Source organism: Leguminivora glycinivorella, chromosome 11, assembly GCF_023078275.1.
Source record: "Leguminivora glycinivorella isolate SPB_JAAS2020 chromosome 11, LegGlyc_1.1, whole genome shotgun sequence".
Classification (NCBI taxonomy): domain Eukaryota; kingdom Metazoa; phylum Arthropoda; class Insecta; order Lepidoptera; family Tortricidae; genus Leguminivora; species Leguminivora glycinivorella.
In genome coordinates this window covers 1147677-1173279 of record NC_062981.1, presented here as the reverse complement: position 1 = coordinate 1173279, position 25603 = coordinate 1147677, and the positions used below count along the sequence as shown (strand labels likewise).

The window sequence follows — 25603 nt, the reverse complement described above, 5'->3', positions numbered from 1 at the left end:
GCTTCATAGACTAAGGGGCATTGATTGATAACTATTAGGTTTGCTAATTCCAGAAAAGTGTTTTTTCGCTCCACCCTAATGTGGAGCCTTGCAAGTTCGCGCTTCGCGCCTCCTTTGACGCGAGCCGAAAAACAGACAAAAAGCGGGGAAACCGGCGCGAAGCCGCGAACTTTCTACGTATCGAATCCAGATTCCAGATTCGCGTTCGCGCCGCAATACGCGTGCGAGTGTAGAGGGCGCTTAATTAACTTGTTGTTAACCAAAGAGCACGTAGGCGCTATTTTAACCAAAAAACTTGTTGAACGAACATGAAAACTGGTTGTTTTTTTTTCTCAGTGTATTGAACAAGCCAAGCTAAAATACCAAAAAAATACTTTTGAAAAGATCATGCAGCAATTTCTCTAATATGGAATCTCACTAGAGAAGCAGCGTTAACAGTTATTACCTATTGTTGCTCCAGGGCCATTCCATATGAAATCATCAAATGAGGTGCGCTGCATGCTTTCCGATTTTTATGGAAAAAATCATGGATGATAATATAGGTATGCTTTACATAAAACCGTAGCTGTTTAATTTTTAAACAGCGTAACAGCCAGGTAACATAGGTCTGTAGTTTAAAAATGACCGATTTTCGAGGTGGATTAAAATTGCTTTTTTTTTTTATATCTGAAACTGAACATTTTATATATTAATTTACTATTTAATATGTGTACTTGTATATGTATGTATTACAGTAGGTATATTTTATTTACTTATTGTATGACATACTTCTAAAAGCCTCATGTTATTTGGCTAATGTTCAGTGATGTTCAGTAGCTTTTATTGGATTGCTCGCTTGGTCTAGACAGGTTGTTTTCTTTTCATTGACAAGCTCAAATAGTCTTTAAATGAAAACTCAAGCAATATTTTTGGATATAGTTCCTTTAACTTAAAAAAACAGTAAATTACAAAACCATTTTTTCAGAATTTGCCTTTTTTGACGTTAAAAAAAACCGTGTTTGGCAAAGTTTTAAAATCTGAAAAGTATACAGAAAAGAAGAACTCACTTTGCTCTTTGTAAATTAGCTTCATTTATGTTGTGTTTTTGGTTTTTGAAAGAGATATAATTTTTTGAAATCTTTAAGTTAGTAAGAAGTTTCAAAGTAGTTATTTAAGTTTAAGTTTTTTTAATATCACGGACATTATATATAAACGTAATAAACTACAAAATGAGGATTTTTGATTCCCTCGATTACTATGTACAGTCAGCCAAAAAAGTGGTAGACCACTTTCTTGATGGTACCTATGAAAATACTTGTGGCACAACTTATGTCTAAAATAGGCTACTTATAGGTTTTATTACACATACCTACTCTCTTTAGATAAGAGTAATGATGTTGGCCACTTTAATCATATATTATTTACTTGACAGTTACAAACTTCACGGTATTTTCTCTTTTTCGTTTAATGCTGGATTATTGGTTTCTTTAAATGTTTTTGCCAATATGGACTGTTCAATCGGTTTATTTGTGAAAGAAGAGTGCCATAAAAAATCATGCGAGCCCGAAGATATACCTACTCCAAAAATTCGAATGTCGTAAAGGTAGTCAGGTAATAATATTTTAAGTTAAATAATAATACATCAATAATAATACATTATTGTGACATGTTTGTGACAAGCTTTTTTTGCTGACTATACTTTTTTTTCATGATATTCGTAAACTCGAGCGAATCTAACGAGACCTAACATGCTATTTGTATTGTATTTTATTTAAGATTTCCTATAATTACCTTCCATCTTCATCATCAGATCAGCTCTTTGGTATCATAATATTGTATTTTCACCAAACATACGTAAACATGTCAAATTTCAACTCAATCAAGTATCGGGAAGACGTCTTTATTTAGTTTCCAAGATTCCACGGTAACAAACATACATACTGACATAATTACATACATCGCAAGTTAAATAAAGGTTCTTGTTGTTGCTATTGACTAATAAAATATAGTTTTGAATAATTTTATGTGTTTTATTTAAAGTAATGTAGTCATAGAGCGCCGGAAAATAGTCGTACATGGTTCCGAAAAATTAACATTTAAAAAAATCATAATTCTCACAGAAATGAAAAACACAAGGCAAATCAAACTGATTTATATAGAATAGAGTAGGTTTGATCTTTTATATAACTTTTTAGATATTTTTATTTTGCCAAACATGATGAAATTTGAAGTCAAAGTTGACCAATTTCATTAAATTGCCAACTTTACCATTCTTTTTTTTCAGCTAAATGAAAAGTTTGTGGTCATACCCTCAGTTATTTTATGAGATCAATACTTGTACTATTATTGGACAAGACTTCCGGTTTCGGGTGCCATCTTAGTGGTATCGTGTCGTGAATAATTTCTCCTTCTTTTGCTCATTAACGTTGTTTAAAGTGTAATATCGATAGCTTATTATGCAGTAAACTAATGTTATAGTGAGAAGCTGATGAAGAATTAATCTCGAAACGCGTTTAGCCCCTTTTTTGTCATCGACGGCCGATAGTCCACGTGCCCTTGTAAAATCTAGCTATCAATTTACAAGTGCCAACTACCGAACAACGTCGTACTTACCGTACCAAAATCGAATACAATAAGCTTATACCACCTTGACACTGGCAAAATAGTCCCACCAATGGGACTGAGGCCATTTAATTTTAAAAATCTAATCTAATTGTTGGACAACAATTAGTGCGTGATAATATTCTGTCTTTCGATAAGGTAATCAATTAAATGAGCCCGCTAGGTGTGATATATAGATATCAGGGGCCTTACCATGATCTCTTAACGCGATTCAGTTTAGGACCTAAACTGAACTGCGTCGCTATTTCCTACCACGACATTGTTATTGCGATCAAATTTCGACCGAGCGAGCGATAAGCGTCCCAGCCGTTTCATTCACTCATCTCAAGTGTATTTCGTACCATGACATGCCGTGTGTGTGTGGATTGAGTGAGCACCTTCCGAAAATAAAAAAAAATATGCTGATCATTTAGTAAAAGTTCTAAAACAATTGTAAAACGAATCTCTGAATTTGTAAAAAGATAAATCAAAAGATACAGCCATTAACAGGTGCTCACTCAGTTCTCACAAACTACCAACGAAAACAGTGAATATATTCATTTAACATATAATATTTATATACTAACATTTAGTAAAAAATAGGCCAACCTACCTCTATAAATATTAGATCACCTAGTGACGTATTAAATTTTTTACAAATAGTTTCTTATGCTCACTCAATCCACACACTTTTGAAAAGCCGAATTTTGATGAAAAACATAAGATTTAGACCGCTATTATATGTGTATAGTTTAGTAAAAGTGAAATGGGAATTTGTAAAATACAAAACGAACCACTAACGTGTCAGGTTTTTTTATAATACATTTTTGTAAGTGCTCACTCAGTCCACACGTTTTGAGAAAGTTAAAAATGTAAATATCTTACGATTTGTAGCACCTAAGACACTCGAAAGTACTTCAACATTTAGTAAAAATTTTTACTAAATATCCACCATCTAATATTTTATATTCGTTGTCTGGTTTTAAAGATATTCAGACATAACTTTTCTCATACAAATGTATCAAGTAGGGTGACCACACTATATCGGCTCCTGATTTTCCCCACCTTCCCATTGTCATATTGAGCTTGGGGAGTTTCGTTCAATTTTGATAATAGTTTACCGGATTTGTAAGTGGGAGCGAGAAAAGAATAACCATTTCTCGCTCCCACTTACAAATCCGGTACGCTCATCTGTTAGCGCGATTAGATTTGTCGCGGAGATCGCGAAGTCTGTTATTGTGGTATGTATCCAAACCGTCACTCTTAGCGTATTCTTCACTGGTAACACTGGCGATGGAGGTGAGCAAGTGTCAGAGGTGACCGCGAGGAGAAAAGAGCGGAAACGAGTTGAGACACGTGGAGAGAGATGCTCTGAGTACTGGTACGTAATTCGCCGTGTGGCACGTGTACGACGCTCTTGGTAAGTGAGACATTGCTATATTTGATATACTCATGGATATTGCAGTGACCATGAGTTAACGGCTACCTTGAGATAGAGCTGAGTTGTTGAGTTGAGTGATATTCTGTGTGTAGCTCGAGTTTGAATGCAACATGTGAGGTGGCTGGTATGCTATCGGTTTGAGTTACTGGAGGTTACTTTATGGAGGCTGATGGATGAGCTGTAGGGGTTGTTGTGGAGGCTCGTCGGGGACCACATGGTTCCCACCTCAGTACTCATCGCAAGTTCTTGAGCATGAGATAAGAGTGCTGAGTTGCGGGATGCACGATGAGTTCTCCTTTGGAGATTCAGTTGTGCCGTGCATCCACCGATAAGAGCCACGGGACTTGGGGCCCTTCTAATTTTCCCTGAGAGAGTTTAGAGGTTGCATTCATAACAAGAGATGAGATCGAGTTAGATTTGAGATGGAATTGTACGCCCATCGAGTGTTGATTCATGGTCGGTGCAATGGCTATGTTGTACTGTGTTATATGTATAGACCCATGTAGCCAGATTGCTGTTACATCCCTTCTAGAGTAAAATCTCCGCTACATTTTTGGTGGAGATGCTTAAAACCGAACTTAAAGCAGTCTGTCGGTTGCGGTTGACGTCTTTGGAGAGATAAAGGAATTAAGTATGAACTTAATATTGAGAATTTTCTGTTCAACTCAATTTTTTTTTGGTTTGGGTATGCCCATAGTGGTGTATACACATGGGGTAGTTATGACCATTGTGGTGGGTATAGACAGGTAGTAATATTACCTACCCAACCATGAAGAGAATGTGCACGTCTCGAGCTCCGTACTTAATGTTGCACGGAGGACCGGCCGACAGATGAGTTTTATTTGTTCTATAAGTCTAAATTTTATTTACGCAGAAATTGTAATGTGTTTAAAAATTATTGATAAAGGAGCGGTATTTACGCATTCTTTTAAACATTGGCAACACTGCTCTGTCCACGTTCGGAAATACACAACTCATCACGTTCGGAATTTATTATATAAATCTGTCATTCTGTGCACCTTACTTCGTTTGTTTTATTACAAATTAATTTAGGTGTAAGGATAATAATAAATATTAAAACATTTACTTGTTTTATTTCCCTCACGGCTATATTTACGATGCGGTATATTTGTTGTGTCTGGAACGAATCGGCAGCGGACACGACAGATTGATAGGTCAGGTCGTGTAAAGGAGGCTTAAGAAATAGAGTGAAGTTTAGTCTATGGCTTAAGTTTTGTAAACTTACCCGGTTTTCTGTTCGTTTTCGCGTGCTGTGATAAAAATTTGTTTCTAGAAGTAAAAATTAAATAAAACTGTGTAATTACTTAATTTAGGAGTGCTAAAGTGTGTGAGCAGATTGCTAAATAACTCGCTGTAAGTAATAAATATAAGGCGACTTCACTATTAAGTAAATATAGTTATTAACATCTTCTTGTAAAACTAGCAAACTTCTATGGTTTAAAGTGGACTCAAAATCAATGCATTTCATTGCAGATTAGCATCAAATAGGACACACATAAGATTAATAAGTAAATGAAGAGTATCAGTAGCTTGCATTGCGTACAAAATGGACCTTTTAGTTTCAACATTAGAATTGCGCTTAGAGAGGCTAACAGAAGCTTTAACGGGAGCCGCCGAGGCTCTTCATAGTATGGAGACCGGCGTAGAAAGGGACAGGATAGTTGCCGTCAAAATTAATGTTAATAATAGATTATCGTCGTTCACAACAGACCTCAACAGATATTTGTCTGGTGATAGCGCCAATGTAAGAGAAGATCTTTGGAAACAGTGTCGCGACGTGCAGATTAAAGCGGAGGACGTGCTAACGGAATTGGAAATTGCCATGAAACTCTACTGCCACGAAGGAGATAACAATAATAGGACACGTCTACCTAAATTAGAACTCGGCAAATATAATGGTGATGTCCTAAAGTGGAATACATTCTGGGACAAGTTTGCAGCCAATGTCGACAATAAGGATATTGCCAATGTGGAGAAGCTCTCATACCTGCTAGCATCTTTGGAGGGACCAGCCCTTCAAGCAGTTGAGGGTTTGGAGACTACAAACTTAAATTATCCAATTGCGGTCGATATCCTCAGTAGCCGTTTCGGTAAGCCTTCAAAGGTCATTGACGCTCACAACGAGGCTTTGCAAAAACTTACGGTAGCAAAGGATTTACCTGAAGATTGTAGATGCACTCTGAACACCATAGAGAAGCACCTGAGGGTATTGGAGGCTCTAGGGGAGAAAGTTGATGCTAGTCACCTTAGAGTTATTATACTTAATAAATTTCCATCTAAAGTAGTATATCAAGTGCGACTGATGGCGATTGATGATTCATTTTCTGCAATCCGAAAAGCTTTAGATGCTGTAATAACAGCAATGGAAAGTTCGAAGAGTTTGGTCGTTTTAAATCCAGAGAGTTCTGTTATTCCTGTGAAGTCCAGCATGATGGAGCTTCAACATGATGCTTCAACAGCGACGTTGCAAATTGCTACGAGAAAACGAAGATGGCAACAAAAGAGGGAAGCTGTCTCAAATCAAAATAGGAAACGCATGAAGAAAACATGTATATTTTGTAACGGGGAGCACTATAGTGAAGATTGCACCAAATTCAACACCTATAAGGAAAGGATCGGGAAACTGCAAGACAGGTGCTACGTTTGCCTTCAAATAGGGCATCGTGCCTCCAGATGTACCAGGAGGAGGAAGTGTGTGCATTGCTCAAAGATGCACAATAGAGCATTGTGTCGACAAAAGGTGCAGCGGGGTAAGGACACTACCATGGTGGTTTCAAATATGACTTCAGTTAATATACAGCTAAATAAGCCATCTAATTTCTTACAGACAGCTGTAACCCAAGTAAGGACAGCGGAGGGGAGAAGTCTACACATTAGACTTTTACTTGATTCGGGAAGCCAACATACCTACATCACAAACAAAATAGCTAAATTACTACATATCAAACCTGACGGAGAAGATTGTCTAATGATTTATACATTTGGATCAGAGAAGCCTAGAGAAATGCTTTGCCCATATGCAACCATTACTATAGTAAGTAAACGTAATGTTGAAAGAATGATTAGAGTGAATATAGTCCCATACATCACTACAAAGGTACCAATGGCTATGATAGAGTCACCGATAATAGACATCTTGGCTGACGATACTTCTACTGGTGAAGGCATTGATTTATTGATTGGAAATGACTTATACTTTTCATTCATCAGAAAGAGTGTTGACTTGGGGAATAACACCTTTCTAGTAGATTCTGATTTTGGCTGGTTTCTCGCAGGAAGTGCTACCAACAACACGGAAGGGGACATTCTATCTGTGGCTACGTATTGCCAGTGCCATGATATTAATCAAGACCATTTTACAGAACCAGATCTTCCCCTGCGTACCATAGACGTCAAATTCTTATGGTCACTTGAGAGCATCGGGATATGTGATTCTCCAAAAACTACATGTGAGGAAGAAGCTGTTCAGCACTTCAACAAGACTGTCAAATACAGTGAAGGAAGGTACCAGGTCAAGTGGCCATGGATAGAGTATCCACCAAAATTGCCTACCAATTTCGGACTTGCCTTTGGTAGATTAAAGGGTGTATTGCGAAGATCAAATAAAGAAGATAAAACAGAATATGAGAAAATCTTAAAGGAACAGTTGGAAGCTAACATAATAGAAATTGTGGATCCTTCCACTCAAGTCGACCATCCTGTTCACTATCTACCTTTTCATATGGTTCAACAGAAAGGAAAAAGGGGCAGACTGGTCTATGATGCTTCAGCTAAGCTAAAAAACGAGAAAAGCTTGAATGAGTGCCTGTACAGGGGCCCAAACATGCTGGAAGACTTGACAGGATTGCTGCTGAAATTTAGGATTGGGAAGATTGCTGTCACTGCAGATGTTGAAAAAGCATTTCTTCAAGTTGGTCTACAGAAAGAGGACAGAGACGTGACCAGGTTTCTCTGGATCAAAGATTTGGACAAAGAACTGGCTGAAGACAACATCGTTCAATACAGATTCTGCAGAGTCCCTTTCGGGGTAATATCAAGCCCTTTCCTCTTAGCAGCAACAATTCGATACCACATTTCAAGGACTAACAAGAGTCTGCTTCCAGTGATAGCGGATAAATGTTATGTAGACAATTTGGTGACTTCGGTTCAGTCAAGAGAAGACGCTCTCAAATTGTATGCTCAAACTAGAAACTCATTCAATGAATTAGGAATGAACATACGAGATTGGATGTCGAACGACAAAGAGTTCATGGACAAGATTCCCAAGCAAGAGAGAGCTAAACCAGAGAGTGAAATGAAAATCCTCGGGTTGGTATGGAATTTGAAAAATGACACTTTACGTCTCAATCTGAATAACGATACCTTTGAAAGTGAGACTGTAGACAGGGGCATTACAAAGAAAGGAGTCTTGAGAATGCTAGCGCGTCTGTATGACCCATGTGGATTCGTATCCCCACTCGTGCTACCGGGAAAACTCTTGTTCCAGGAGATCTGTACTAGGAAGTTCAAATGGGATGAGACTCTGCCTGAAGACTTGTTGACATCATGGAGGAACATAATTAAAGATTTAAAAGCTGTTAACGAAGTAGAACTGCCCCGACATGTTACAAGTGGAGTAAAGCCGGGTTGTACTAAGTACGAACTACATTGCTTCACTGACGCGTCAATGAATGCATATGCAGCAGTCGTCTACTTGCGTGTCATAACTGAAGAGCATGTATCAACTTCGTTTCTTATGTCTAAGTGCAGAATAACCCCGGCAGAAGACAAGAGCGATCTCAAAATTCCTAGACTTGAATTGCTAGGGTGTCTGATAGGAAGTAGACTTCTGAAGTATGTCAAAAGCCACCTAGACCTAAATATATGCAAGATATATTTGTGGACGGATAGTCAAGTTGTCCTAGCTTGGATCGAATCAAGTAGGCTGCTTCCACCATTTGTATTGAGACGAGTCAATGAGATCAAGCAAATTAAGGATATGTTAGGAGTAGAGCAGCGCTATGTTAACTCAAAACAAAACCCTGCAGATATAGCTACTAGGCCAGAACTGTGGCATCAAAAACGGGATCTATGGCTCCATGGTCCAGATTTTCTTCTACAAGACCAAAACAATTGGCCAAAGCAGCAGAAGAACGAAGAATTGTGCTTGGTTGGGAGGGCTCTGGACATGGTGGACGGTCCAGAGATGACAATGAGAGGATATGAAGACCAAGATAATGAACTTGACTTTTCTGAATTGGAAGAAAATTCTGCACCCACTACACTTCATGAAAGTTTGGATTCTTTGCAAGACCTCTCAGAAAAAGAGTCAGTGTCCGAAATAAAGAAGTTGCAAGGAAAATACTTTTCAGAAGAAGTTTCAGGAAAGGTCACTAGTTTGTCACGAAACTTAGGTCTCTTTAGAGATGAAGATGGGATCTTGAGATGCAAAGGAAGGTTCGCAAATGCAAATTTATCATATGATAAGAGATATCCCATTTTGATTCCGAAGAAATCACCCTTCACAACCGAGATAATACTGAAGACGCATAGAGATAACTACCATGTTGGTGTACCGCACACGCTAAGCATATTACGCGAGAAGTATTGGATCCCTCATGGGCGAGCCCAAGTACAGAAAACCCTAAAGATGTGTTCACAGTGTGAGAAATATGCCGGAGGTCCTTACAAACTGCCACCACCACCTGCACTACCCAGTGAAAGGGTTAACTATAGTTCTCCATTTACCTTCACTGGACTAGACCTTTGACTGCAGTGGGTTCTGACCCAGAGGCAGTACTGCGGCCAGCAGATTTTCTATCCCTAGGTGAGTGCCTAGAGATAAACTCAGAACTTTGCGAAGGAACCTCACAAGGCACCAATACAAAAGTCGACTTGGTCGAAGGCTGGAAGAGAGGTCAGAGGATACTTAACGAATATAAAGAGATGTTCACCAACCAATACCTACCAAGTCTGCGGGATAGATTCAGCCACTCTCATAAACAACCGCGAGTGATATCAAAGAAGTCTCCAGAAGTTGGTGACATCGTCCAGATCAAGAATGACTCCAAAAATAGGATCAATTGGAAGGTTGGCAGAATTTCAAGCTTGATCCGAAGCCGTGACGGTGAATGCCGAGCAGCCAAAGTTGTAGTTGGGAATACAGAATTCACGAGATCCATAGCACACCTGTATCCGTTAGAGTCTGACACGTACGGCCCAACAGATTATGCACGTTTACCAACACAAGACACTGAGATGGCAGAGATACCAGCTGAGCCCATGGAGATAGTTGAAATTAGAGAACCCCCGAAAGTACCTGATACGATGGTATCTCCTGAGCCCGAGATGGTGATTGATGAGTTAACAATCCCTACTGAATCGACAATCGAGAGAGAAGTTGTGTTAGATTCTGAAACTAGTCCTAAGCAAACTGAGCAAGCTTCTGATAATGATATACCCGACGAGACAGAACTGAAAGAGACAAGTGTTATGGAAGACCAGCCACAGGAAGTGACTAGAGCAAGGCGGAACGCTGCCATTTGGGCTAGAGAACGAATAGCCGAATGGACGCGCCAGTTGATGACGCTACTTATGTGATCTTCTCGCCTTCGGGAGTGTCGCGGAGATCGCGAAGTCTGTTATTGTGGTATGTATCCAAACCGTCACTCTTAGCGTATTCTTCACTGGTAACACTGGCGATGGAGGTGAGCAAGTGTCAGAGGTGACCGCGAGGAGAAAAGAGCGGAAACGAGTTGAGACACGTGGAGAGAGATGCTCTGAGTACTGGTACGTAATTCGCCGTGTGGCACGTGTACGACGCTCTTGGTAAGTGAGACATTGCTATATTTGATATACTCATGGATATTGCAGTGACCATGAGTTAACGGCTACCTTGAGATAGAGCTGAGTTGTTGAGTTGAGTGATATTCTGTGTGTAGCTCGAGTTTGAATGCAACATGTGAGGTGGCTGGTATGCTATCGGTTTGAGTTACTGGAGGTTACTTTATGGAGGCTGATGGATGAGCTGTAGGGGTTGTTGTGGAGGCTCGTCGGGGACCACATGGTTCCCACCTCAGTACTCATCGCAAGTTCTTGAGCATGAGATAAGAGTGCTGAGTTGCGGGATGCACGATGAGTTCTCCTTTGGAGATTCAGTTGTGCCGTGCATCCACCGATAAGAGCCACGGGACTTGGGGCCCTTCTAATTTTCCCTGAGAGAGTTTAGAGGTTGCATTCATAACAAGAGATGAGATCGAGTTAGATTTGAGATGGAATTGTACGCCCATCGAGTGTTGATTCATGGTCGGTGCAATGGCTATGTTGTACTGTGTTATATGTATAGACCCATGTAGCCAGATTGCTGTTACATCCCTTCTAGAGTAAAATCTCCGCTACAAGATTACCAGGTTCTGGTTTCTTACTAGTGAAGTATTATATTCTTTGTTTCTTACCAATTATTATTCATGTCCTTTTTAATGCATGCATGTCGATATGGTTATTATCCTGACGTCGATAAAAATTACACAATACACATCATCACTAGGCCAAGAACATAACCTAAAAACAGTTTGCAGATGGAGAATTAATATGGTATTAGTTTAATATTATCAAAATTGAACGAACGAAACTCCCCAATCTCAATATGACAATGGGAAGGTGGGGAAAATCAGGAGCCGACATAGTGTGGTCACCCTACTTGATACATTTGTATGAGAAAAGTTATGTCTGAATATCTTTAAAACCAGACAACGAATATAAAATATTAGATGGTGGATATTTAGTAAAAATTTTTACTAAATGTTGAAGTACTTTCGAGTGTCTTAGGTGCTACAAATCGTAAGATATTTACATTTTTAACTTTCTCAAAACGTGTGGACTGAGTGAGCACTTACAAAAATTTATTATAAAAAAACCTGACACGTTAGTGGTTCGTTTTGTATTTTACAAATTCCCATTTCACTTTTACTAAACTATACACATATAATAGCGGTCTAAATCTTATGTTTTTCATCAAAATTCGGCTTTTCAAAAGTGTGTGGATTGAGTGAGCATAAGAAACTATTTGTAAAAAATTTAATACGTCACTAGGTGATCTAATATTTATAGAGGTAGGTTGGCCTATTTTTTACTAAATGTTAGTATATAAATATTATATGTTAAATGAATATATTCACTGTTTTCGTTGATAGTTTGTGAGAACTGAGTGAGCACATGTTAATGGCTGTATCTTTTGATTTATCTTTTTACAAATTCAGAGATTCGTTTTACAATTGTTTTAGAACTTTTACTAAATGATCAGCATATTTTTTTTTATTTTCGGAAGGTGCTCACTCAATCCACACACACACGACATGCCACTTGAGCCTAAACTGAATCGCAGGAATGTCAAATTTAGCGATTCATAAAAAGTTACTCACTTACCGCATTATTCTGAATCGCTTTGTTGTAACACTAGCGATACTAAATAGTTTTGTGTTTTTTATAAGGAGTAGGAGATGGAAAATATAACTAAAGCTAGTTTCATCACATGATTAATTTATTATTTTGGTTTTTCGATCCTTACCGATTCGATAATAAAATATAAAGTTTTATGATTTTGTTATATTTACGGACCAACTATTCGAACTAACTACACGTTTTTACATTTTTAGAGTGCCCTATGATCTCGCAACTTTCGCAAAAACGCAAATCAAAAAGAGCGAGAAAAAGTCTGATCCTTTTTTAGTCGATATGCAAGGAGTCATGTTAACACTTGCGACAAACTACTTATGCCTAGAACTAGGATGGCTAAGGAATCAACTAGGTCTAGCATAACTTAGCGATATACATTAAATTTAGACACGAGTGAGCTACCTACAAATACTAATGACTTACGTATTTGTTAAAATATCATCCAAACACTGCGAGTTCTATAGCCGAGCACAGCACTTCAAATACATAAATAAAAACTTTATTATTAATTACCTACTAGTCAAGGGCGCGATGTTCTAAACATAAGCTTTAACGAACTGTCATTAATGTCATTAATGTCATTATATATATTTTTATCATTTATTTACAGTTTTGTTCAAAAAGACACGATATTTTACACAAAATCATTGTAATTATTGTGAATTTTACGTTTAAATATTTTAAATGTTTCTTTTTCCAGTTTTAAGAATAAAATAAAATTAAAAATTAGTAATCGTTCCTGGTTTTCGAACGATCAAACGTCACAAGGGGAAAACGAGATAGATTTATACGATTCCTATAGCGTCATCCTTTTCTTGTCAAAACGATTCAGTTGCGAACCAGAGACAATATCGGTCTTTCATTCACTTGTACGCGGTTCAGTTTCGACTCTGAACATTGGAGGTCATGGTAGCAAATTGAGACGCTCAGTTTAGGCACCTAAACTGAACTGCTCTGCGTTTGAATCGTTTTTAAAAAGATCGTGGTAAGGCTGCAGCACGGGAAGCATGGTCGCGCGATAGACGATAAAATATCAGGCCGTCCCTATCGCACTTACAAATAGTGCGATAGGGACGGCCTGCTATTTTATCGTCTATCGCGCGACCATGCTTCCCGTGCTGATATACATATACAGTATATACACGGTGCTCGTCAGCATTGCGAGAGATTTTAACAACATATTCCTGATAACATTTTAAGACTAAAATGTCATATATACTTTTCTGGATTTCACCTAAATTCAGGGTTAAGGAAAAATTTATTTTTCAAGTAGGCATATTACAATGCGCATATATGAACGTCAAATAAAGTTACGCCGCGTATTCATGACACGAGACCGCTAAGATGGCGCTCGAACCTAGGCTTGTGCCGTTTCGTTCGTTGATCGGAGCGCTCCGATCTCGTTCAATCGCTCCCACGAACTAGTTCGCTCTTGTAGGTCTTTTGCTCATTTAGTTCAGCCAGACCAGCGACCACTGCGGTCGGAAAGATCAGAACGAATGGGACCGAATAGTGTCAAAATGACACGAATAGTCCACAGATAGTAACATTCCGGGCCGAAAGGTTGTAAGTAACTGAAGTTATTATGAAAACTTGACTTTTTTGTTGCTCTGCTAAGTAGCTCTCGCTCTCGGTCGGCGCAGTCAGTCACACATTCGTTCTCGATCCAAACCGCTCGCGCTCGCCGATCCTATACTGAACTAAATGAGCAAATTTAGACCGATTCTCAGACCACGGAAAGATTTGGTTCATTTCGGTCATTGATATGCTATGTTGACATATTCGCGGATAGTGCTGGTGGTTTTGGCAGAAAGCTCTTGCTGTTCCTTAGCCATTATTTGACCAAACACACTACCACCTAATATTTGAATTCTGAAGATAATGAGTATTTGGGTGAATCAACTTTTCTTTGCCAGCAAAATTACGCATGCTTCGACTACATGTGGTCAGAAATTTAATTTGTATTTAGTGTAATTAGTTTATACTTATTATATTAAAAACAGATATACAAGCTATGCAATACATCATGTTTTTATAGGATTTGCTATTTTATTACTTTATTTCGAGCAGTGACCCAGTGGACATAGCTGTCCCTCACTTTTGTATGAAAAAGTGTCTCTTCCACTGGGTCACATATAGATTTAATTGTAAATGTTTTTTTTTTAATTATTCCCTTAATGTAAAATAAAAATAAGGATCTTTATTCACGATGGCCAGGTTAAAACTCACAAAAGTAGAGCTAATAATAAGTATGGGCAATTCTTGCAAAAAGCAAGAAAAAGTTGATTCACCCATTTAATGTATAATAATAAAAATGATTTAATTTATTTAATGACTGTTGTATTGGATTTGTTAATGATAATGATTTTTTGTGATAATTGTATGTAAGCTTAATTGTATATTTTTTACTGCTTAATTGTATTAATTGTATTATATCCGTTAGGAATAACTAGTTTGTAAGCGCTTTGGTGTAAACTGTAAGCTTGTAAATATTTGAATAAATAAATAAATAAATAAATAAATTGATGGGATTTTATTCCTAACAGTTCATAGTTCGTGAACGACACAAGCCTACTCGAACCGGAAGACTATAGTTACTCAGTAGGAAAGGCTTGTTAACGGCGTTGATGCCATTATGGAGAATAGTTTCACTATCCTTATTAATTATTATGTATATTGGGACAGGGTTGTGATTTTCAAAAATATTGTACCTATCGCTCTCATGCGGACAAAGTTACTGTTGCTTGACAGAATTGATCGCGGTGATATTTACATCTTAGAAGTATAGTTCGAATACGGCAGACAGTCCTTTTGGCAATTCTAAATAAATAGAAATATAGTGTCTATGCACACCTTGGCCACAGTTATAATAAAGAGTATTATGGTACAGTACGGCCACTCCCTGCCTTACCTTACAGTCCTGCCAGCTGAAAAGCTGTGACGTGGTTAAGATTGACGCTTTTAAGATGTGGTGCTGGCGAAGACTGCTACGTATACCTTGGACAGCTAGAAGAACTAACATCTCTATTTTGGAAGATTTTAATATCACCACACGCCTCTCCAAAATATGCCAGGAGTACTAGTATTATTTGATCTGTGCCAGGAGCGAACCCTTAGATTTTTCGGTCGCATTATGAGATCAGCAATGCGTAATATGGAGAAGTGTATCATTTTGGGGCGAATGAATGGTAAACTCCGTAAGAGATGGTCTGACTGTGTGAAGAAGTCGACTGGCAGCAGCCAGCCTATACCGTGCAGTCCACATGGCTTATGACCGCGTTGAATGGAGACACGCTTCTTGTGGTCGCGATCCTCAGCATTGAGGGAACGAGGAAGAAGAAGAAGATATAGGTAGTGCAGATGTAGTGCGAAAAGGGTTTCCTTCGTAGTTTTCCGGAAATGTTCGTATTTATCATGCTAGTTCAGTCAATGTTGATCTGACTCTGACTGAAATAGTATGACACGTTCGTACGTTTCCGTAACAATACGAACGCAAATCTTTTCGCACTACATCTACCTACATTATTTGTAATGTCAAAACGTCGTACGATACAAGTGCGAAGAGTTAATTCGCAAGTTATGTTACTCCCTTCGGTCATGTTTTAATTCATCTCTTCTCGTTGCGAACATCTTCTGAGCGAGCTCACTCCATCGTAGGCCTCGTCTTTGCCTTTGGCTAGTCTTGGGCCAAGAGTGAGCCAATTTATAATAAAGCAAAAAACTTAATTCCTTTTTCCGCACTTGTCCAACTTATTATTGCACCATAAATAATACGTTTGACATGTAATTAAAACTATGACAAATGATCTATTTCCTTGTTGTCTATTTTTCCGATTCTTGGAATATTATCGAATATACATACCTACTTCCTCATTAAATAGATAGATAGATAGATAGATAGATAAATTCTTTATTCAACCACAAACTTACATGCTTTGCAACACAAAACAAAATAAAGAAAGACGAAATACTAAAAAGACTTAACATAACATTATACAATAATTAGGACACTTATTAATTTAACTGAAGTATTGGTCGTGGAATGTCAGTTGTGGTATAGAATAGGCGCTGACTCAGCATACATGCTACGGAAGCCGCAGCGCTGATCTTCCGTCAGAACCTTATAAACTTAATACTAAGGGAACGACCTAGTGCAGCGCAAGTCGATATATATTATATTTATAGAATGTACGAGTAGATAATAAATAAGCAAAATATTATTACAAGTATATAATAAAGTAGGTATGTGAACAGAATAGGAATGATATTACAATGTACAATGATTAGTTATCGGTAACAGAATTATAATCATGATGTGGAAATATAAAGGACAAATATGGTGTGATTTCGTACTTATGGTTTATCTATGATCTTCTTCTTCTGGTGCCATGTCCATCTAATGGGCGTCGGCGGTCAGCATGGCATTAAGCTTTCTGGTCTTTGCCAACATCGTGAGGGTGGCTGCGTCTTTCGTATGCGTCCAGTCTTTAATGTTATCTATCCATTTATATCTAGGTATACCTCTCCCTCTTCTTCCCTTGAATTTTCCTTCGATAATTGTCTGTAATAAGTTGTATTTCTTGTTTCTGTATATGTGACCCAGGTATGCTGTTTTTCGTCTCTTAATGATGTTGAGTATTTCTGGAGACTTCTTCATTCTACGCAAAACTTCTTTGTTCGTAACGTGTTCGGTCCATGATATTTTTAACATCCTTCGGTAGAGCCACATCTCGAAGGCAGCAAGTCTATCTGTTGTGAATTTATTCAGTGTCCATGCCTCCATGCCATATAACAGGGTAGATATAACATAGCATTTGACGAGTCTCCACCTCAGTTTGATATTTATGCTTCTATTGTTGAATAGCGATTTCATTGACACAAACGTGTTCCTTGCGATTTCTATTCTTGTTTTAATTTCCTGATCTGGGTCCCATTTCTCATTGAACCACGCTCCTAGATATCTATATTGCTTAACTTTTTCTATTGTTTGATCTTCAATTTTAAGGCTTGTTGATCTTAGGGCCTGGCCACATGGGCGCGTTGCGGCGACGCACCGCAAAAATTCTGCGTTGCGTTGCCGCGCCGCCAGTTTTTGCGGCAGGAACTCTGCGGCGCGGCACCGCGACGCAAGAACTCGCGGTGCGTCGACGCACCGCAAAAACTCGCGGCGCGGCACCGCAACGCAGAATTTTTGCGGCGCGTCGCCGCGCCGCCAAAACTGGCGGTGCGTTGCCGCTGCTCGCAATTGTGAACTGTTGAGTTCGAATTAAACTTCGTGTCGTTTATATTTAACCCTTCTTTACTTGGTGATGGATTTTTTTCCAAGCATCACGAAAATTGAATCAATAGTAGATTTAGTACAGTTTTTCACGATAAAATACTAAGCAATGTTCGAATTTTTCAATATGCTATTAAAAATCATTTAGTTACGTTGTTTCATATTAAAAAATGGTGATAGATTTTTTTCATTATTTTTCCAGTGCTCAGCATATATACCACCATGGTGTCATATATCTGTAAATTGTTAAAAAAAAGTAAAATCATGCAATTAAGGGTTTATTGACAATGGAGTGCCTCTCTAATTTATATTTCCGCAATGGGTACATCGATGGGTAGATTTAAATAATAACATTTTTAACCCCCGACGCAAAAAACGAAGGGGTGTTATAAGTTTGACGTGTCTGTCTGTCTGTCTGTCTGTCTGTCTGTCTGTCTGTCTGTCTGTCTGTCTGTCTGTGTGTGTGTCTGTCTGTGGTATCGTAGCTCCCAAACGGATGAACCGATTTAGATTGATTTTTTTTGTCTGAAAGCTGAGTTAGTCGGGAGTGTTCTTAGCCATGTTTCATGAAAATCGGTCCACTATGTCGGAGTCGGGGGTTTCTTCAAAATTTAATTAAATAAATAATTTTATGACTTTTATGTAATTCCCAAAAGATTTGACAATTTGTAAATACATAGGTAAAGAAAATATTCGTTCTATCTGAATATGACGATAGGTACCTACGTTAAAAATAGAGCGCTTTCGAACTACGTCCGAACCGAATCCGATAAATTCGTGAAAATAAAATTACGCACTATTATGGACTATGGACGGAAATCTGGCAGGGTTTTGGAGTAGGCCCTTGAGGCAACCTGCTAAGATGCTTCTCTTATCATAGTCAACCTCAGGTCCGCAAGCTGGCAGCTGGAGAGCGGGGCTAAATCGACAATCGATTATATTTTTAAGACGATACAGGACGGTTCAATTTCCATACCAACGCTCTCGACTATTTGCTCCCTGGTTTTTGAAGGTAGACTGATTTTTTCAACACAGATTATTCTATAAATTGAAATAGACATCATACACGAAAGAAAAAACGACAAGGCCCAAGGCAACAATTAGTGCTTGCACCTCCTATATGAATCCATTTGCAGCATTACGATATAGCGAAAGACTATTTTTAACCCCCGACGCAAAAACGAAGGGGTGTTATAAGTTTGACGTGTCTGTCTGTCTATTTGTCTGTTTGTCTGTCTGTGTGTGTGTGTGTGTGTCTGTGGCATCGTAGTTCCCGAACGGATGAACCGATTTAAATTTAGTTTTTTTGTCTGAAAGCTGAGTTAGTCGGGAGTGTTCTTAGCCATGTTTCATGAAAATCGGTCCACATGTCGCGGTCGGGAGTTTTTTCAAAATTTTAATTTTATTGTTAGGTTATTAAATAACCAATCAAAAAAATATTCAATAAAATAATTTGATTTGTTCCCAGTCAGATTGTTATTAATTATTAATCTTATCTGTGTTGGAACGTTTTGATATTTTTATTTTTAAAGACGCTCGAGTCAATCAAAAATTTCCAAAAACTGCCTTTTTCATTATGGCGCAAAAACAGTGATACTCAAGATTGGTAACAATTAGCCAAAAAACTAAAACGGTACGATATAAATTTGATGAAAAACGTGTGACCTGTGCCTTTAAAAAAGTAAAACAAAAAAACGTACGTCGTTTTCGTACGTGTTTTCACTACGATCAATATGCAAATGGATAATTTAGTAGGCAAGTTTTATTTAAATCAGCTAAATCGTAAATAGTGGCTTGCAGCTAAAAATAATGTTCAACTGGAAAAACCTAGGTACGTTTTTTCGCTAGAATCTACATTTTAGTAGGAAATTTTCTTAAAAATAGATTAAAATTAAACTGGTACAGATTTTTTTTAATTAGCCCGTTATAGTGCCCTACTGCTGGGCAAAGGCCTCTCCCCTTAATTTCCTCAACTCCCTCAGTAGGCCTAGCACATGATGGCCGCGGGAGTATGTCGCCGCGAGATAGATGACACGTCTTTGTCTAATTGTATTAATGACATAAGGACGGGTAGTCTATCTCGCGGCGACATACTCCCGCGGCCATCATGTGCTAGGCCTGCTGGTGTTATTTTTCCGGCCATGCAGTCACTCATAAAGGCGTCCAAGTTGTCTCACCATGCATGCGACAGACCAGACGTGGCATGCACAAATACACTTCAGCATGGAGGTTTTCTTCCCTACTTACTTTAATATGTACAGATCATTTCTGTCGTAGATCAATTTTAGCTGTAGACCACCGTTAACGACTAACTTACGAAAAACTAAAAAATGTTTACTACATGTCGGTGTGTACCTTAAACAAACCATGAAAGCCACTTCCTAAAAATAAGCGCGCTAGAAAACACGGAGAAAAAAGAAAAAAATAATTTTTCACCACACCAACTGGTAAAGGCTTACTTTGCTATTCGAAAACAGATAGCAAAATTGCATTTTATCCACAAGAGTGCAAAGTCATTTAATACAAATTTTAACTTGATGTCTTGAGCCGGCTGGTATAATTAACGTGTACATGATGATTTTGAATCATAAATATTGATTAGATTGATAGATTTGATTTAGTTTGATGTTTTATAGTCAGTATTTTGTTCCTGTTGATGTGGTGAAAAATTTTGTGTTTCACTCGGCGGCAAAGTTTGTTTAACCTTCGTGCCTTGAAACCCTCGCCACGCTCAAGATTCCACTTTTTGAACCACTCGCTACGCTCGCGGTTCAATACTGGAATATTTCGCTTGCTCGGGTATCAATATTGGCACGTCCGGTTAAACAACAACTTTGCCCCCTTGTAAAACAAATAACTATTACATTGCAGCAATAATACAATACAATACAATACAAATATTCTTTATTGTTCACCAATATAACAAGATTACATCACATAATTTTAATTAACTATGGTAGACAACAGGCGGTCTTATCGCTAAAGAGCGATCTCTCCCAGACAACCTTATAATAAATAATATTGATACAATATTATAATAATATTGATGATTAGATTTCCTACCTAAACCTTTGAAATCAGATTTCTTAAGACGATACGATACAGGTCAGTTCTCCATACAAACGCTCTCGACTATTTCCTCCTTGGTTTTTGAAGATAGAGCAATGATTTTTTCGACACAGATTTTTTTTTTCTGAGTCGGACCGTTTTGATATTTTTTGCTATTCTTATTTTAAAAAATGCTAGATCCAATCAAAAATTTCTAAAAACGGCATTTTTCAATATGGCTCCAAAAAGGGATACTCAAGATCGGTAACAATCTAACAATTGTCCAAAAAATCTAAACGGTCCGACACAGATTATTTCATTTTAAATTATTCAGATTCTCAAATTTCGTTCCGTTTAAATAAGTTTTGAAGGAGGAAAAGAGAGCGGAACCTCGATTTCAAAGATTTTTTCGCAATATCTTTTAACTGAGTTGTTCTTAATGGAAATTTTTTTTTCGATAAATCCAGTTAATAAAACTAGTATATTTAACTAAAATTCCCAAATTGAAAATTCCTTTCCATTTTAGCATTTTCGCTCCCGTAGCGTCTTAATGTATTGCAATAATCTAAACATCCAAATTATAGACTAATCAATTATTTTTGTTAGTAATTAAATTCCGTTAGGCCGTTTTCACATTATCCGATCCGATATCGGATGTCATAAGGATTTCAATGGAAAAAATACAAGATGGCGCCTGTAATGTATGGGATATCGGTCCTACATCCGATATCGGATCGGATAATGTGAAAACGCACTTACGATTCATTAAGTTTTGAAGGAGGAAACAGTCGAGAGCGGAACCTCGATTTCAAAGAATTTTTTCGCAATATCTTTTAACTGAGTTGTTCTGAATGGACAATTTTTTTCGATAAATCTAGTTAATAACACTAGTATATTTAACTAAAATTCCCAAATTGAAAGGGCTCCCTTTCCTTTCCATTTTCGCTCCTGTAGCGTCTTAACTACCTAAAAGTACTTAAACACCTAAAAGTACTTAAATACCTAAAAGAACAACCAGCGCATCGTGTCATCACGCACGCACACAAGGGTAGCTTAGCTAACAACTGCGACACGGCCGGCCGCCGAGGGCTCGTTGCTGTATCGTGCAAATGCCACATTGAGCGGTAGGGTTGCCTACCGTAGGTAGTATACACAAAGACAGGAAAAATGCTCTGAGGAAAATGATATGATATATAGTATTGTAAGTAATATTATTATTTTGGTTCAGCGTACTGTAATTGTTTTTAATTTCTGTACCATTTTTTTTGTAGGTACTGTACTGCACACAATAATTACACCGTCATATTTAAAATAGATACCTAACTTGGATAAGTACTCGACACCGATAGCAATAAGAAGTTGCAGCACAGAATATATAATAGTACAAGTACAGAAGGCTCACTCCTTTGATGATCACAAAACGCCGCCATTCTAAATTCTTACCTACATTAACAAACGGACCGCACGCGTGCAGACGACATTGAATTCTATTGCGCCGCGCGAAGGTCGTCGCCAGTGAGTGGGCCGCGAACTCGCGGCCGCCGGCATGTACTTGTAGCGCGGTGAAAGGATCGCGGAGTGAGCCGCCCCTGGTTGCAGGGCAATCATGGTCGCGCGATAAATGATAAAACATCGGGCCGTCCCTAGTCCCTATCGCACTTACAAATAGTGCGATACAGGGACGGCCTGATATTTTTATCATTTATCGCGCGACCATAATTGCCTGCCTGCTGTGTATAAGGCTGTCCTTTCGTCCTTTGTCCACATTAGAGATGGGCCGAATATTCGGTATTCGGCATATTTAGTTAATCTCAGCATCTCCAGAGGTCCGACAGGTTTTCTAAATATATAATGTTTTTTTATTCGAGGTGAGATTTTAAAGACCAGTTCTTCGAAACTTGCTATTGTCATTCTGAAATATTCTTTGAACTTCACTTCACTTGTCTTTTTAATGCCGCATATTTCCTTTCAAAATGAGTTTCAAAATGATTTGTATATGACATTTATTTAATGTTGAGTTCCGTCATTATTCATTTTATATATATATGGGTTGACCCAGCATCTTCTTTTCGTCTCCTTTTTTTTAAGCGCCTCCGTAATACGAGCAAGAGCAGAATGCGCGTAATGGGATCCATGTCTGGATAAAGACTGATCGTGAAGTTCTGCACTGTGTATAGTTATCGAGGCGCGGCGACGCACCGCCAGCTTTGGCGGCGCGGCGACGCGCCGCAAAAATTCTGCGTTGCGGTGCCGCGCCGCGAGTTTTTGCGGTGCGTCGACGCACCGCGAGTTCTTGCGTCGCGGTGCCGCGCCGCAGATTTCCTGCCGCAAAAACTGGCGGCGCGGCAACGCAACGCAGAATTTTTGCGGTGCGTCGCCGCAACGCGCCCATGTGGCCAGGCCCTTACTCTATCAGGAAATTTCGAAACTACCATGTACTTTGTCTTCTTAACATTCATTTTCAATCCTAGGCTCTTTAGCGAGGTACTTAGTTTATTGATTAGTATTTGCAGATCTCTTGAGCTGTTTGCCAAAATGGCTGCCCATATAACCATAATCGGTCGCCGTTCCTACGCAAATCCTCCTATTTTGTGTACACACAGGTCTTCGGGTCTCAATGCTTAGTCGCAGTACGGTCGACGTTTAGTCGCGGCGACCCAAATGGGGACGATTGGTAACAGGCACAAATGGTCACAGAAGTGACAGAAGTGTGCACTACGCGTGCACACATTGTTACCGTTTGGCGACTACTTTCCCAAAATCATTCGTTCATTTCATTCTTTTCAAATGGCGACTGTCAGAGACGTCAAAGTAAAAAAGAAATAAAATCATTTGACATTAAAATGTAATGGCGTAAGAATTTGTTAAAGATAAATATTGTTTGCATTTGTAATATTATAATGTGGGCTAATTACCATGGCCAATTAAATTGCTCGAGTGATTTCATAAAATAAGTCTAAATTTATCAACGCGCCATCAATTTACCTCAGTTTAACCAGTAATAATATTATTGACTACTCGGTGTTTGCGTGTTATGTATATTGATTGGTGAAGTTTTAGTGCTCCGGTGCATATACTATACTGAAATAATAAAAATAATGCCTAGAAAACCAATAAAGTTGTTAAAATATGGATTAAGACGGTAATATTCCATGTAAAAAACAGTCGCCAAACGGTCACCAAACGGTCGACAAACGGTCGCAAAATGGTCGCAGCGTACACGCGTGACCAAAAGCAGTGAATATTTATTATATTTTCAAAATGGCTTCTTGTATTAATTTTTTCCAGGTATCCTCAAACTTTATAAACAATTAAATATGCCATCGTACTCAGTTGCCCTCACTAAAGAAGATAAAAAAGAAATTGTAACGTGCGTACCGAGCTGCTGGGTTGTAAAGGATCGGGGATCATATTATTATGGTCTTCTATAGAGCAACTAGTATTTTGCGGCATTTCACAATTGACACTTGTTGAAGTAGTCGTCATTAATATTACTATCAACATTAATTTCAGCGATCTGTACTTCTTTTGTCAAGATTTTTGTATAGATAAGTGTCTACAAATTTGTAATGTTAAAGAGACATAAATAAAACGTAGTAGAGTAAATAATGTGTTTTTTGTAACCCAAACAAAATACTTGTAGATACGAGTGCGGAAAAGAGGAAAATCGATACGAGTAGCGATAAATTAATACACGAACGAAGGGAGTGTTTTAAATCGACACGAGTTGTGAATGTCCTTTTCGCACGTGTATCGTACGACGATTTTCAGTACCTAAATCTAAGCTAAGAGTTTCGACCAGACAAGAAATGAATCATTGCTTGATTTGCTCGCACTACTGCGTTAAAAAAAGCAGCATCTGTACTGAAAAAAACTATCATTGCGCAACAGAAATTCTATTAATATCACAGTAAATACTCTATTTCATTTGATTCCTACTTTTATTGTGTAAAGCAACACTACACTTCATTTTTATCAATAAGAATTAAAAATTATATATTTAATACATTAAGTAACTATAAAGTGCTTATCTATTTGTATTATCATTCTGCACTTTTCTTAACTTTCCCACATTTCTATAAAATGTCGAAGAGTGCTTAAATGGTCGTCGTCGTTTATTATTATTTAATTCGCTCATATTTAAATGATTCAAAGCAACCAGTCCACAACTTCACAAGACAGTTTGAGAAACCTTCGTATTTCAGATTATCATTTGCGGATTCAGTGGTTTAGGAGCAGTTCGGTAATCAGACCTACACATGTGTGTACAAATTCTGTCAATGTCACTGTCAGAAACCGTTCTGACAGTGACAATGACAGCCACAAATTCGTCCACATGTTGTTACCGTTATGTGTGCAAACGTCGACTAATAAAGTGTCGTTAAAAGTCATTCTGACAGTGACATTGACAGCCACAAATTCGTACACATTTTGTTACCGTAACGAGTGCACACAACGACTACATTTTGTTATTGTATCAATACGGTCGCATTGTTTGCACGACGTTACCACGCGTTATGTCACATTTGACAGTTAGTTACTGATTTGAAGATTTTGCGACTGAAATGGTTGTATGGGTGTATCATCGGCAAATCTTAGATTGTTAATAATTCTGCCATTGACTTTTATACCTTCCTCTGCTCCATCGAATGCCTCTTTGAATGCGTATTCTGAGTACAAGTTAAAAAGTGACGGGGATAATACACAGCCTTGACGGACTCCTTTAAGTATGTGTATGTTGTTTGTAAATTGTACTACTATGTGTTTGAGCCTGAACTCAATTGTTTAAATAAAACAGTATA

At 38.2% G+C, this 25603-nt stretch overlaps 3 protein-coding genes across 3 annotated transcripts; all 3 read left to right on the top strand.

Moving 5' to 3' along the window:
* Nucleotides 1-5329: 5329 nt before the first annotated feature.
* LOC125231289 lies at nt 5330-6345 on the top strand. Its single transcript, XM_048136729.1, has 3 exons — nt 5330-5395; nt 5516-6248; nt 6328-6345. The coding sequence occupies exons 2-3, from the start codon at nt 5589-5591 to the stop codon at nt 6343-6345; spliced, it is 678 nt and encodes a 225-aa protein (XP_047992686.1). The 5' UTR covers nt 5330-5395; nt 5516-5588.
* LOC125231434 lies at nt 6218-6944 on the top strand. The gene is made up of 2 exons (XM_048136889.1): nt 6218-6792; nt 6870-6944. Exons 1-2 carry the CDS (start codon nt 6345-6347, stop codon nt 6917-6919), a joined length of 498 nt encoding a protein of 165 aa, XP_047992846.1. The 5' UTR covers nt 6218-6344; the 3' UTR covers nt 6920-6944.
* A 10-nt stretch (nt 6945-6954) lies between these two features.
* Nucleotides 6955-9683, top strand: LOC125231433. Its single transcript, XM_048136888.1, has 2 exons — nt 6955-9478; nt 9534-9683. Exons 1-2 carry the CDS (start codon nt 7011-7013, stop codon nt 9556-9558), a joined length of 2493 nt encoding a protein of 830 aa, XP_047992845.1. The 5' UTR covers nt 6955-7010; the 3' UTR covers nt 9559-9683.
* Nucleotides 9684-25603: the final 15920 nt, after the last annotated feature.

What these genes read in the sequence shown, in the direction of transcription:
- LOC125231433 (XM_048136888.1), top strand. Translation starts at nt 7,011, where the DNA reads ATGATTTATACATTTGGATCAGAGAAGCCTAGAGAAATGCTTTGCCCA. An exon ending in ATCTTGAGATGCAAAGGAAG is followed by an intron (nt 9,479 to 9,533) that starts GTTCGCAAATGC and finishes TTGATTCCGAAG; the next exon opens with AAATCACCCTTCACAACCGA.
- LOC125231434 (XM_048136889.1), top strand. Translation starts at nt 6,345, where the DNA reads ATGGCGATTGATGATTCATTTTCTGCAATCCGAAAAGCTTTAGATGCT. An exon ending in TCGACAAAAGGTGCAGCGGG is followed by an intron (nt 6,793 to 6,869) that starts GTAAGGACACTA and finishes AATTTCTTACAG; the next exon opens with ACAGCTGTAACCCAAGTAAG.
- LOC125231289 (XM_048136729.1), top strand. Translation starts at nt 5,589, where the DNA reads ATGGACCTTTTAGTTTCAACATTAGAATTGCGCTTAGAGAGGCTAACA.